The following is a 15627-nucleotide window of genomic DNA, read 5'->3' as shown; positions in this document are numbered from 1 at the left end:
CAACAGTAAGAAAAGGGTCGTGTAAACATTGGTGCTGTGGATATGCTCTCGTAAGCTTTTTATTCATGCATTTGATACCTTCAGCAGCATATGAATTAATGGAGAATGCTCTAGTTTAATGCCTCAGAGATTACTTAACATAACAGTTCACTCCTCAGCAGTTAGCATTTCAACACTGACCTTGAAGCAAACAAAGGTGGGAGGAAAAAAAATAACTAGGAAAATACTGCACCATATGATATTTACACAACACGTTCAGAGAGACAACAGGGCAAGATCTAAAAGGCATTTTAGTGAATTATTATTAAGGCAAGAAAACCCCTTAAAAATCCAAACAAACAGTCCCTGAACCGAGTGAACACTTTATTCTACAGCTTTTGATACAAGACTTTTTAAAAAAAAACAAGAATGTGAAATGTGAAATGTGTTTAATTACAAATAATTACACTAATGCCGTGCTCATGAAGAAGTGGTTAAACACTGAACAATGCCCTCGCGCATATTTAAATGCTAAGTGTCGGTCTGCAAAGTCAAGTGAAACTTGTAAAAATGAGGTTGTGGAAAATGATCGTGCCCAACTTAAGTGAGGTACACACACACACACATACACACACACACACATACACACAGACAGACACACAGACGACCAGCACAGCTAATGCTACAAAAAAAAGGAAGTGTGCAAATCAGTATCTGTAATAAAATTATAGTCGTTAGTGTTAATTTTGACTCATTTTCCATTAAGTCACCACACAAACTTCGCATTTAGAGTATTTCAAACAGTTCTACAAACTATGGGTTAGTGACGTGAGGTCCTGCATTGCAGTTCTTCTACATCCACTTCCACAGATTCCCTGAAGGACAGACCTAGTACATCACTAGTCCTCAGAGGCTCCCCGGGCCACTGAAATATTTCCTTTCCCTCTCGATCCATCAATGTGCATTTCTACTGTTTCTGCTCAACAACGTTCACAAAGAGCTCCGTACATTTTCTGAGTGCATACTATAATAGACCCCCTTGACTAAAGAGGCACTTTAATTGTCGGGACACACTTCATTATAACTGGAGACATCCATTTTCAAAAGAGCCTAACAGGAAATTTTTTGAAATACATCAGTAGTACAGTCATTTGGCGACACGGCGCTATAGCATCTCAATTTCCTGTTTTGGATTATAGTGTTCAGAAGCAGTGTGAGGCAAACTGAATCACTGCACAGCTCTCTCCCCGGCCGCCAGCTGCACAAAGCCGATTGAATTAGGCGATGGCGAGGCCCCGCCGGTTTAAACCAGGTTGTAGACTTCCAGGTTCTCGTGCAGGATGTGGTCCTTCACCGCGCGGAAGACAAATCGAATGTTGTCTGTGTCTGTGGCGCAGGTGAAGTGGGAGTAGATCATTTTTTTCTCGTTGGGATTGAGACTCACAAACATCTTTAAGATGAAATCTTTTCCGGCTTTGACATCCCGCTGGGGACCTGGTTTAGAAAGAGACAGAGGGTAAAAAAAAAAAAAAAAAACAGCACATGAAAGCCACCGGAGCATTTCAGTAGTTACATAAAAGCTGCAGAACAGAGGAACTGTAATATAAAACGGCTGCAGAGCACTTAAGTGAGACTATGTAACAAAAAAACATCCTCTTCAGTTCATAAGTAATAAAACTCCCTTCATCAGTTCAACCCTGCTGCAGTGTCACAACCCATTCATTTGGCCTTTTGAATTTCACCATAAAGCAAAGAGGACGCTTGTTTCATGTATCTGTGGGTGTATGGATGGATGCATGTCCTTGGTCGTGCTCTTCTTCACCAGTCATACATAGTTTTCATGTGAAAAGTTGTTTTGCAGCAAGATACATGAAAGAAACTCCTGAAAGAAACTGCTGTTGGAGGAGTTTGGCACCTTGTTGCCATAAACTCAAGACTTATTGTTTCAATCTGGCTTTTATATGGTGTTCTATAAATTTAGTATTTTAGTATTTATAGTTATTTTTGTTATATTTTATTGTTTCCATCTATCCTCAACCTTTTTATCCTTTTATTGCTACTCGTATTTTTATCATTCTCTTTCATTTTTTCCTTTTTTTTATTACTTTAACCACTTGTATTTATATCATGATTTTTATACTTTTTCATTATTTACACCTTTATCTATTTAATTTGAGCTTTTTATTATTTCAACTACTTTCAAATGTTATTGTTATTGGTGTAGATTAGCCTCTTAAACTAACACAGTTTTTTTCTTTTTCCTTCAATTGCTTGTAAAACACCTCTAATTGCATTTTGACTGAGCTGCTATATAAATAAAGCTTTACTTTATTGACTGATTGATTGTTCTCTGGTGAACAAGTCTCCATTCACTAGACCCTTGTTGATCACAGTGTGTTTAGCCAACATTAGCCGCCATAACTACTGGTCACACTGGACCAACTGAGGCTGTAGCAGCAAAACCACGTGGTGTGTTTATTGAAGTGAAAGTGTGTTTTATTGCTTACGAGTTAAACTTCAGTGCAACTACAATTGCAGAGGAAGGATGCCGTATTTCTTATTTTTTAAATGTTAGTGTCACTCCAATAAAAACATTTATGTCATCATGCCCAGCTCTACACTGTTGACCATCTTTGCAAAAATGTTTCTTCTTCTTACCATCATATTCAGGGAAGTAATCGACCAAATGTGAATGCATGATTTTCTCCTCCAGTAAATCGATCTTGTTGAGGAACAAGATGACCGAGGAGTCTTTGAACCACTTGTAGGTTATGATGGTCCGGAACAAGGCCATGCTTTCCTCCATTCGATTCTGTTGGAGGAAAAAAAAAAAAGAAGCAGAGGAATCATAAGACGCACGACATCTCAGCGTGAACAGAAACATGAAATCAGACGTAGTGTTTGAAAAGCTGCACTTCAGCAGTGATTGCCTGTGTGAGCAAATTCAATTGGCTGTAATCTCATCAAGTGAACGAGCCTCGCTGAGAGCTGCACTTCTGCTGAACAGAGCGACTAAAGAGCTCCCCCTGCAGGTCGACTGCATGTACTGCTGCCGGAGAGGAAGGCTCAGACCAGAGAGAGAAAGAGAGAGAGAGAGGGGGAGACTCAGTGGAGATGTAGGTCATCATCTCCACCTCACAGGTTTGGCTTTAAACAAAAGAAACAATGTCCCTTTGTCTTTCTCCCCCTGATTTATTTTTGATTACCCCAAAGCGAGCCCACTTCTTTTCCATATACAGACTCACTCCCGAGCCTGAGTTTATCTTCTAACTATTACATGTTGTTTCCAAGGCAGCAGCAGTCTCTCTCTCCACTTTACCTCGTTGGCAGACTCCACGAGGACCTGGTCGTACTCGCTGAGCGCCACCAGGAACATGATGGAAGTGACGTTCTCGAAACAGTGAATCCACTTCCTCCTCTCCGATCGCTGGCCGCCCACGTCCACCATCCTACAGCCACACAGGATTATGCCATCATTAGACAGGGGGGGAAAAAAAAAATCACATCACCCACTCGAAGACAGTTTTTATGCTTCACATTTTGAAGCTGTGCTAATTTAATAATAAGGATAATATAACAGGAAATGTTTGAGAGATAGTAATTAGTAATTTGGACATGATGAGCGAACAGGGCAGTGTAATGAGTTCAAAAGGTTGTATCTGATAAGTTAACTAACTGCAGCAGTTGAGGACCGAGGAAGGACGACATTTAGGCTCAGTCTCATTATGATGGTAATCGAAATGGTAATGATATGTGTCCTAATATCACCTGTGTCATCATATTGCCCTCAAATTCATGTCGGCTGGACGTTGGGAGTCTTTAACGCTTTGACTATCTCCCCATGACAACAGCAAAAACAGTCAGCATTTGTCTATATGGCAAGAGAATTAAAATCAGGGAACAGAAACTTTCACTTCCCTAAAACATCTGCTGGTTTTCACAGCGAAACATTTCACTTCCAAAACCAGACGGATCCCACAGAGCTGTCGACAGATGTGAAACTACTGCATAACTGGGCAGAACCCGACCACAGACCTGAGATGGGCTCAAACTAGACTAAGAACAAGACAAAACAGTTTATAACGACGCTGTTAAGTCCTGTCAGACTTGGCAGCTACTGTTAACAGAAAGGTTTATTATTTGCCATGTGCACAATCTTATTTCAGCATGTTCAAAATGGGTTCTTTTGACTTAAAACTGAAATTTTCAACCTTATGGTGACGCTAGAGCAGAGGTGTCAAACTCTTTTTAGTTCAGGGGCCAAATTAAGTGCAATTTGATCTCAAGTGGGCCACACTGGTAAAATAATAGCATAATATCCTATAAATAATAAGAACTCTAAACTTTTCACTTTGTTTTAGTGCAAAGAAGCGCATTATTAGGATGTTTACATTAAGGGACTATCCTATTACAAAACATATTATGACCAACCTGAAATTTTTTGAGAAAAATACATGCAATTTCAACAACGTAATGCCTCTTCTGTCTTCTATGTAATTTTTTACATCTGGTAAATTCATCCCGTGGGCCAGATTGGACCCTCTGGCGGGCCGGTTTTGGCCCCCGGGCCACATGTTTGACACCTCTGCGCTAGAGAAATAGGAGCAGGATCACCAGAGTCGGAAGAATATTTCATCTAGAAACCATGAATGTCTCTGCAAATCTGTACGACAATACATCTAATAGGTGTTGTGATATTTCAGCCTGAACAAAAGCGGCAGATGCAGGTGTGATAGTAAACTCAGCTGTTCAACTGTGAAGTGAGGGTTTAGGTCACTGAGGGCAGTGTTGCATCATCATCACAGAGAGGGCCAGTTTGTGTTATTGTAGTGATTTGTTTAGTGGAATCAGGCCTAAATAAATCAGACACTCCCATCTGGTAATTTCATTTACAAACACTGCGCTGAACTTTCATAGAATCTATTATGATAAGACATTAAATTAATCAAATCGTGATATTTAACTACACCACTGTAAACTTTCAGCTGCAAATAAAACCGCTACAGCATTAAACGTGAGAAAGTAAACGCACCTGAACACCACATTCTCCAGGTCGAAGGGATACTCGATGATGCCCGTGGTGGGCACCCGGACCCTCAGGACGTCCTGCTGGGTCGGCAGATACCCAGACTCAGAGATACGCTCCAAGTCGTTCAGATAGCTGTTAGCACAGGATGACAACGCACAAAATTTAAAAAAATAAAACAAAGGCAGCCACATAGATAATAGAAGCAGCACTGGAGACGTTTTATTGTAAAATATTGAAATCATGGCTGTTTCTGTTTCAGCCACTTCACACTGATGAATTATTTAGCAGGAATTTAAGGAGTGTTTCTTTCCTTTTAAGCCCCTTTGTCAACAACCTTAAATGGAATAACCACTGGAGTCAACCCCTCTGGAGTGTATTAAACAGACAATTGGCAGACAGATACAGTGGAAACTATTTGGCAGCGTCGGAGGAGTTATTTGCCTTCTGTTTACACTCACTATTTGGTCGAGTCCGAGAGCTGGTATTCCCTCTTCCGATTGTAACATTCCTGAATCCCCGGATCGCTCCACAGGCTCTTGATGGCATCCACGTACGGGTTTGTCAACGTTGTCACTTTCTCCACATCGAGGCCGCTGACGATACCAGCGTTGGCCTGAACAACAATAACAACAAGAACAACACGCTGAAATGAATAATTAAGTAACTACAGAGTGCTTTACAGGAGCAACGATCTAATGTTTGTGTTCTTGTGCGTTGTTTTTGTCGCATTATGAAAGATTCATCAGTTTGGATGTGAAGAGGGAGGAGACATGATCAGACACAGTCTAATACAGTGTTTTCCAACCTTGGGGTCGGGACCCCACATGGGGTCGCCTGGAATTCAAATGGGGTCGCCGGAAATGTCTCGACTTTAGACTTTTAGATTTTACACTTTAGACCTTTATTGTCCTGGACCTTTATTTATTAGTAATTGATTAACTCATTGAGTGCCAGCCCTTTTATAAAATGGTCAGTGGTGCCATGTGCCAGCGTTTCGGGGCATTTTGAGTAATATTTCAAGACCCACAGAATATTTTGTACTATGACTCTGAAAACACCAAATAGCTCAAAGGAAAGAGGAGACTCTCTATTTAATTAGGGAAAAAAGCATTTGTTTGTACCTTGTTCCATTCTTGATTTATCTTAAGTTGAATAGAGCCTGGTTGCACCAAAAAGACCACTTTTTTTTCTAGAAAGCTGAGAAAAATGCATTTTTGTGAAAGAAAGTCTCTCAAGAAAAACAGTGATTTATCCGTTTTAATTTTGGCTTCAAAAACATGGAGGCTAAGACATCAGAAAATTTCATTTAAAGGGACAACGAGGAGTTTTGGAAAAGCGAAGCGTTTTCACACTACATTTATGAGCCTCCGCGCGCACCGTACATTTCTTTGACCCGGCGCAAGACGGACTCATGTTTTCATTCATCAAAAATTAAAGTCAGAGGTTCAAAGAGGTTCACATACCATCGTAGTTCCGACCATAAACGGCGATTCTGCGGCGTTATTCACATAACTCGCCATGAAGGAAACGCTGGTCGGCTCGACCAGCATTTCCGCCACCACTAATAATAACAAAATAACGATAGAGACAGATCGATATATTTAGCGAAAATGGAGCCATTAACAAGTGTGAGTAGCGGAGATTCATCCACATTAACGTGAGACTTTTTTATAACCGTATAGAAACTCCTCGTTGTCCCTTTAACATGTTTTTTCATTGTACAAAAAAAAAAGATGTATAATGGCACCCAAGCGTTGTATTTTGATTGACGTATATATACGTTAATGGCACTCAATGAGTTAAACAAAAATTATTGATAAAAATATTCTTTTAACTAATTATTATTCTTTTAAAAATGATGATTAAAAACACCACACACACAATCTTAAACAACTGTATTCTGTACTTTCACTTTCTCGAATATAAATCGAGTTCAAATAAAATGCAACATAAAAATATCTGAGTTGATGCATAATTGAAGGCTGCTATCACATGACTGCACGTGATCGGGCGTCGCCAGAAATGTTCTGTGATGTCAAAATGGGATCACAAGCCAAAAAAGGTTGGGAACCACTGGTCTAATACCTGATTTCACCACCGTGTGCTAAATAACAGGTTAGCTGATGTGGCGTTTTCATCCATCTGAGACGACGACAGCCTGCAGTGGAATTAATTTCCGTCCACCGTTGACAAGAGAGATGATGTCAGTGCTACCTGTACATTGAAAGGTCGAATAATTTGAATTTTTAAAGCTGCTTAAATGACACAGCCTGCTGACCCTCACTCATCTGTATGTGTAGCTGTGTTTGAGTTTTCATCAGCACTTTTTTGAAAACGTCCTTCCCACTTTTTTTTGTTTCAGACTAAAGCCGCAATAATTAAACGATAAATCAATGAGTCTATTGACAGGTATTTGCGGACACTGGACAATTAGTTTAACAACAAAATATGCCTTTGGGATGTAGGAAATGATGATGGGCTTATGTTTATGTACCGGTACGTAGATCAAATGGTTAACTGGCAATTATCAGTAGTAGCACTAATGTGAACTCTTGCTGGCTGATGCAATGCAAAAACAATTACACCATTAACTAAGGTTGATGTGGCGACGTCTCACTCTGTTCTGGTGGGATCTCCCACCAATTTTACCGAAGCTGCCTTTAATGTCCTGCTGCTGTAATTACAGACTGTAATCTCTCCACACTAAACTGACAGTGAATGCTGTTCAGCCTCAGTGTGTAGTGTACACTCACTCACTCACTTTCCCCCCTTTCATATGCGTTCATTGACATTAAGAGTTTAAGTACCCGGGTCATCCTGGTTTCTGGTTTTGCGGGTGGATGTCCTGTGTTCTTCTTAACCTCCATCACAACCTCTCTGCCCTAATTTGTGTCTGATTAATAATGAATATTTCCCCCCCCTCGACTGCACGTCCCCTGTGGTCCCACAGTGCAGCAGTTCAGCCAGATAACACTCAAGTCTGTTTGCTCTCATCTGCTGCTGCTGCTGCCTGGGACTCTGCTATAATAATCACATGGGAGGAGTATCATCATTGCATCCAATAAACAGCCTCATTGTACACGGAGCCACACTGCAGACATACTGGAAGTGTAATTCTGTTGATGGGCAGCTGTGTTTGGTTTGATGATGATGATGATGATGATGGTTTCTTCCACTGTGAGCATGATAGAAATGTTTAGGAGCTGCCACGCCAAGGTGAATTCCAGTGTTATGAAATATAAATGTGTACACACACTGTTAACGGGTTTAACCGGTTTGTTACGTCACTGCTAACTACGAAAAAACCAGTGCCATCCGATGAGCTGTGTGCTGAGTCACAGCTCTCTACACATATTGTAGGAGTAGTAAGTAATTTTCCTGTTATGTCTGGCTGACAGAAATTTCTCACAGTGCTTGTGTATGTGTTCAAAATACCAGGGGGAGTTTATTTTTAGTTACTTTTTTATATTTCTGGGGGAAGACATACTCTCTGAAGCCTTTGCCTTCTTTTTTTTCTTGCACATTTTAAAACTGATTTCATGGCTGCTGCTTCACTGCTTTCATGTCCCCCACTCTTTGGAGAAACGATGGGAGGAATTTAAAGGAAACTGCTGCGCCAGCATCTGTTCGTCTTCCTTTCTTTTTCTTTTAAACCCGTTTTTCTCTCTCCAATCTGTTCCCCTTCAAATTCAATCAGGAAAATCTTTCATTAAAAGTTCACTCTTAGTTACAACCAACTGACCATTTGCCGAGCCCCACCCCCGCTAAGTTATTGTTGTCACACCTGTCAATGTTTTTTGCTCGCCATTTTCAAAACAGTGAAGGATTGTGTTCAGATGGAAATAACAAAAAAAGTAGGTCAATCAGCCTAATCAAAATTATTTAACTTTGTGTGGGCTCATCTCAGCTCTGTTTTATCTATTTTTTATTTCTGTTTCCTCCACCAGATTTAGTTGTTTCCACCAGATTTCTGTTGCCTCCAGCTGATTTCTATTGTTTCAAGCTGATTTTTGTTATGTATCCAGCTGTTTTTTTTGTTATCTTTCCATCTAATTTGTATGTATCCAGCTGATTTTTGTTGCCTCCAGCTGTTTTCTGTTGTTTCCAGATGTGTGACATTATCTTTCCATTTGATTTTTATCTCCAATCTGTTCCCCTTCAAATTCAATCAGGAAAATCTTTCATTAAAAGTTTACTCTTAGTTACAACCAACTGACCATTTGCCGAGCCCCACCCCCGCTAAGTTATTGTTGTCACACCTGTCGATGTTTTCCTCGTCATTTTCCATTTTCAAAACAGTGAAGGATTGTGTTCAGACGGAAGAGAAAAAAATAAAATAAAACTGGTCAATCAGCCGTTGCTAGCTGGCTAATCAAGATTATTTAACTTTGTGTGGGCACATCTCAGCTCTGTTTTATTTTTTTAAATGATTTCTGTTGCCTAGATTTAGTTGTTTCCAGCTGATTTCTGTTGCCTCCAGCTGATTTCTATTGTTTCAAGCTGATTTTTGTTATGTATCCAGCTGTTTTTTTTTGTTATCTTTCCATCTAATTTGTATGTATCCAGCTGATTTTTGTTGCCTCCAGCTGTTTTCTGTTGTTTCCAGATGTGTGACATTATCTTTCCATCTGATTTTAATCTCCAATCTGTTTTTCTCTCAATTTTTTCCCTTCAAATTCAATCAGAAAAATCTTTCATTAAAAGTTCACTCTTACCAACCAACTAACCATTTGCTGAGCCCCACCCCGCTAAGTTATTGTTGTCACACCTGTCGATGTTTTCCTCGCCATTTTCAAAACAGTGAAGGATTGTGTTCAGACGGGAAGTAAAAAAAAAAAAAAAAAAAAACTAGGTCAATCAGCCGTCGCTAGCTGGCTAATCAAGATTATTTAACTTTGTGTGGGCTCATCTCAGCTCTGTTTTATTTTTATTTTTTTCTGTTGCCTCCACCAGATTTAGTTGCCTCCAGCTGATTTCTATTGTTTCAAGATGATTTTTGTTATGTATCCAGCTGTTTTTTGTTGTTGTTATCTTTCCATCTAATTTGTATGTATCCAGCTGATTTTTGTTGCCTCCAGCTGATTCCTGTTGATTCCAGATGTGTGACCTGTACTCTCTGTATGTAAAAAAGGCTAACAAATGCACATTGCACAATATTAAAAAACATTTTTAAAAAAGAAAAAAAATTCAAAAAAAAAAAAAAAAATCGATTTTTGAAAAAAAAAAATCGATTTTTGAAAAAAAAAAATCGATTTAAAAATCGTCAAAAAAGATATTGCGATATTTATGTGAATCGATTTTTTCTCCCACCTCTAGTTGTCACACCTGTCAATGTTTTCCTCGTCATTTTCCATTTTCAAAACAGTGAAGGCTTGTGTTCAGACGGAAGTAAAAAAAAATAGAAAGTAGGTCAATCAGCCGTTGCTAGCTGGCTAATCAAGATTATTTAATCTTTGTGTGGGCTCATCTCAGCTCTGTTTTATTTTTTTAAACGATTTCTGTTGCCTCCACCAGATTTAGTTGCCTCCAGCTGATTTCTATTGTTTCAAGCTGATTTTTGTTATGTATCCAGCTGTTTTTTTTTGTTATCTTTCCATCTAATTTGTATGTATCCAGCTGATTTCTGTTGATTCCAGATGTGTGATATTTTCTTTCCATCTAATTTTTGTTATGTATCCAGCTGATTTTTTTGTCTCCATCTTATTTCTGATGTTTCCAGATGTGTTATTTTATGTTTCCATCTCTGTTTTGTTATGTTTTCTTAATATTTTTGTTGTTTCTAGCTGATTTGTTTTGAAATGACAGTGTAAAAAGGCTCCTTATATGCGACTGAACATAACTGTAGTTACAGTAATGTCAGCAACCTCCTCAAAGAGAATATATATATACAAATGTAGAAGCAGTTATGTTCCTGTATTCATGTGTTCATTTGCGTTTTATGGTCTTCTGGCTGTTTATCTTTCATACCTGAGCGAGCGAGATAGGACTCATATTTATGGTTTTATTGTTGAGGTTTTCAAACATGTGGCACTTGTAACGTTGTAAAAGAAGCAGCTTTGTGTATGAGAGCACAGTCAGTCAGTCACAGTTAAAGGGAGGAGTTTAGTGAATGGTCACTTCTGAATCTCTCTGGTTCACAAATACTCTGCACAAACATCTGCAGGCTCAACGACTGGTTGTTAGTTAATGAACCTTCACACAACTTCACTGTCTCTCTTGTGAAGAAGAGAAACGTACTGTAACAACATGCTGACTCAGACTTTGCTAACGCAGCACCTCTTCTTACTGGATCTCAGCCTTACCTGGAACTATTACTAATGTAGCACATCTTTGTGTGATTAATAAACTCCTGTTGCTGGTAAGACAGTGACAGACTCCTGTATGTTTCACAAGGAGTTCTTTCTTTCCCTTGTCCCTTTGTTTCGTTTTTGGCTCAGGAGTACCTGTCTTTACATGCCTGCAGTGTCACATCATGTGTGTACTTTCCAAAAGACAGCCTGCTCCGTAAGTAGGCAAAACATCTCTGGCAGCTGGATTGCAAATCTAAACACTGTTGCAAATTACCAGAAGTACTTCACCCTGAACGCCCACTAAACACACTGCAGGCTCTGTCAGTGACAGTGACAGAGAAAACCTTGCACAGGCTTCTGTAGGACAGTGACGGTGTGGTGAAACCTCTTCCTCAATTTGTGTGTCTGCGTGAAGCAGAAAAGAGAAGGACGAAGAGACAATAGTCTGATCTACCTTGTTGTGTTCATATTTGTAGGGGATCTGTAGCGTGTGCATGGCCTGGATCATAGCCTGCATGGCCGTGACGATGTTCTGGTAGACCAGCCTGGTGAAGCCTCTCTTGTCCTCCTCAGAGTATCCGCGGCCATGGATGATCCTCATCTGCTTGATGAAAGTGCTCTTCCCACTCTCACCAGTTCCTGACCACAGATAAATAACATTGGTGAACATGTGTTGACTTAAACGATAAGACCGCTGTTGTGTTATTATATTTTTATCAATAAAACCTATCCATCAACCCTTTACAACTTCCCTTTTGTGGCCACAGTTGATTGGTCCCTGTACTTAAGACATAAACCTTTACAAACAGCTCAAAAATGTGTATCTTTAAATCTTCTATCTTCTCTATCTATCTTTAAAAGAGAAGCTCATCAATCTGTCTGTGCATTTAGACCACTGTCGATTAAAAGAAAGAACAAGCTGGAACGGAGGGGGATGATTTCCAAAATTAAAACTCAGAATTTTCAAATTTAAAGTTGTAAATTTATGAGGAAAAAACTCAGATGTTTCTGACATTAAGTTTCAACTTTGCAATTAAAAAAAAATCACAAATTTATATAAAAAATATAAAAATGTGTGGGTGGTTTTATATTTGAGAAGGAAACTCTCAGATCTGTGAGTCTTTTCCTCATGAATTTATGGATTTTTTTCTGTAAATCTATATGTGTAAGGAGAAGGTTTGTTGTAATTGTAATCACTGTAAGGATCCTTCAACTTCATCTTAAGCTTAAGTCACTTTGTCCAAATCTTTTTGGACAAATACCTGCAAAACTATCAGCTTGTGCCACAGACTGTAGCTCCATCTTAGCATCACAACTATGAGCATATTAGCATTTAGCTCTAAACACCACTATGTCTTAGTTCAACCACCAGGGCTGTAGACTCTTGGTCTTGTTGGACATCAGCAGAGGTCTCATGTTGACATGTATCCTCCATACATCAAGCTTCGACTACACAGACGATCCTTGTGAGTGGGATTAATCAATTCATCCTCAAAAAAAAAAAAAAATGTGTGTGCTGCTGCCAAACAAACAAAAGCAGAAGCAACAGCTTCTTGTTGCAGGGCGTTTGAAGCACTTCCACCACGTATCACTCTCCCTTATGCAATCTTGAACAGTAACTACCATTTCATTTTCTGGGTTGTGACTTGTTCTTGGGCCTTATACTGTAGGACTTGTGTTTATCCTCAGAGTCAGGTTTTTACAAGCACTGTTTTGTCATCTCACATCTCAACTGATTGTTTGTGAAAAAGCCGAACTAGAGGAGGAGGTTGCAGCATTTCCCCCTGAAGCTGACAGCAGTGAAACGACAGCTTTCATTGGTAACTGTCACACAGCAGAACGAGGTGGGAACATAACAATGACACTTCAGAATAGATGATAGTTGAGGAGCTTCAATTTCAATCTCACTATGATATATATAATAATAAAATATAATATTAAATGTTTCACACTTGGGATGGTTATTCAGCATGAAAGAAAAACATACATTACACAAGTCTAAAATTTCCACTTTAAAAGATTTCCTTGAAATACATAATCATCGTTTTGTCACACATCTGACTTTTGAACCTGTGGGCTTGGTTGGTTACACATTCATCAAGGGGGTCAGTGATTTTTCAAAGCAGAATAACCACAAACAGCTTGACTGCCTCACACCTGTGACTTACTCACAACACTGCTGATGCATCATTTGTCAAGCAACAAAAATGTAACATGAGGCCTCCCAGGATGACGCAGCAATCATTTATTCATCTGCTAGATGGGACTAATGTGCGTCCGCTCAATAGCTGGCTATAATCAGCGGTGCAAGGCAAGCACATTTACTGTGGCTGAGTAGTTTTAAAGTGCAGTTTGAGGTATTACTGTCTTGATGATATGTATATGTGCATTAACGTGTACTTTTCAGATCTTACATTAAGACTTTAATAGACAAGGAAATTAATCCAAAAATTTGTGGCACAGATTTTTGTTTCGTTTCCACATTGTCACTTCACAACTCCTCAGATCTCAGACCTGTGGACGAGTGAGCCCCACCCCCATGTCAGGAACGAAACGAAACAAACTGTGTATAAAGTCGTTAAAACTGGCACCAATTCAAGCAGCTACTGCAATAAAATGCTGTTTACGAAGTGATACACTATTAAGTTTAGCCGATAATTCTTCTGTTTTGTAGTTATTAATGTTTTCATGTGAGAAAAGGGTCTGGATTCTTATTCGTCCATTGTCGCTGAGCTTAGTCTATTACTCATCAGAGTAAAGTATCATGTTATGTAATCAACTGACCTACAGTATCACATATCGGAAAAATCACAACATAAAAAAGTTGTGTTTTTTAATCCTATACTATGATATATAATGATATAACTCTGGCATGCTGATAACTTTAGGATATATTTTCTAATAAATCACTTTCACTTCAGTGAGACCTTGAATACATGACTTTGTAAAGGTGTACTTTACACTGTTTACACTGCTGATTTTCTCCTTACACCACCTACAAAAGACTGTTCACAGTTTCATTATCATATACTCAAGTATCAACAAGTTCAGTATGATTTATGTTTTTGGTGAGTTACTTTAGTAAATTTGCAGCCAGTTGTAAAGATTTTAAGTACTATTGTATTTTGATTGTATGTTTCTTTCTACTGTTTTACTGGTTTGCATAGGAAAATCTGACATTTACATGTGAGATTACATAGAAGATTACACATACAAAACAATCTGTTTTTTTATTTGTCCACATAATAGCCTATAATAAAACGCGTATACTTGCTCCACCGGTGTTTCTGCATGACAGACAGAGCTACAGGGGCGGTACAGTACAGTACAGACAAGAGACAATTTACTTCCTTTACTTCGTCTCTTACCGAGCAGTAGGAGCTTGAATTCCCGGCGGGCGTCCTTCTTGTCCCGGCGGAGCTGCCTCTCAATCTCATCGTTGATCCTGCGAGCCTCTTTGGCCTCCGGGCTGAGGCAGCACGCTCCCACGGAGCTCAGAATCATAACTCCTGGATAACGCTTCACCTTCCAGGAACAAACACACACAGAGAGACACATACACATAAATAATGTTGGTTACACAGGGAAAAAATAAAAAATAAAGTCAGTATATTCTGATGAACCCCTCCAGAGTCTCTCCCTCCTCCTCCTCCTGCTCCACCACTGCCTGCGCTAAAACTGTGCTCCCCTGAGCTGGAAAACCAAATGTAAATTGTAAAGGAAGTAAAGTCGTTCTTCTTAAGGCTGTTTGCGTTACCTTTATCCTCTGTTGAGAAGAGGAAATTAACTTTGTGCAACAACTTAACAGGACTGAAGTAGTAGCGAGTCTTTTTTTTTTTTACCCCTGGTGGCTGAGCTCCGGGCGTGGTGGGCTGCTGAATATGGCGGAGTTTTTACATGATACTGCTACAAAAATGAGAGAAAAGTGTCAAAAATGTTAAAAAGATAAAAGAAAAAGTCAAGTATCCGAGGAAAACAAAAAGATCTGGATCTGTCCTGGCACGGGTTTAGGTCTTGAGGGGTTGTTGTCGGTGTTATCCTCCTCCAGAGTCCGGGTTGTGTTTGTCCTGCCCCCACCACCTCCTCTCTCTGTCTCCTCTTGTCTATCCTGGGTGAAGAACCAGCAGTGAACCATGTGACGGAAGGCTGTGCTCTGATGGGAAACCGTGTGGGCTTTCACTATTACATTATGGGAACAAATTTCCGGTGTTAACTAGTAAACTACGGATGCATGTGACAGTTACAGCAACAGGCTGACACACCACCTTCTGCGCGAGCCAATCACAGTCATGACAGTGGACTTGAACGCATATTTCTCTGTCACGTCTG

General features: G+C 39.5%; 1 protein-coding gene across 1 annotated transcript; it reads right to left on the bottom strand.

Annotated features, from left to right (window-relative positions):
- Nucleotides 1-25: 25 nt before the first annotated feature.
- LOC310994845 (guanine nucleotide-binding protein G(q) subunit alpha-like) lies at nt 26-15428 on the bottom strand. Its single transcript, XM_083983712.1, has 8 exons — nt 15141-15428; nt 14667-14823; nt 11753-11937; nt 5467-5621; nt 5012-5140; nt 3299-3428; nt 2638-2791; nt 26-1473 (listed from the first exon to the last, which is right to left on the bottom strand). Exons 2-8 carry the CDS (start codon nt 14800-14802, stop codon nt 1283-1285), a joined length of 1080 nt encoding a protein of 359 aa, XP_083839838.1. The 5' UTR covers nt 14803-14823; nt 15141-15428; the 3' UTR covers nt 26-1282.
- Nucleotides 15429-15627: the final 199 nt, after the last annotated feature.

Source organism: Trachurus trachurus, assembly GCF_905171665.1.
Source record: "Trachurus trachurus genome assembly, chromosome: 12".
NCBI lineage: Eukaryota > Metazoa > Chordata > Actinopteri > Carangiformes > Carangidae > Trachurus > Trachurus trachurus.
Note: the sequence above shows the minus strand (reverse complement) of the source record. Positions and strands in the feature narration are given on the sequence as shown.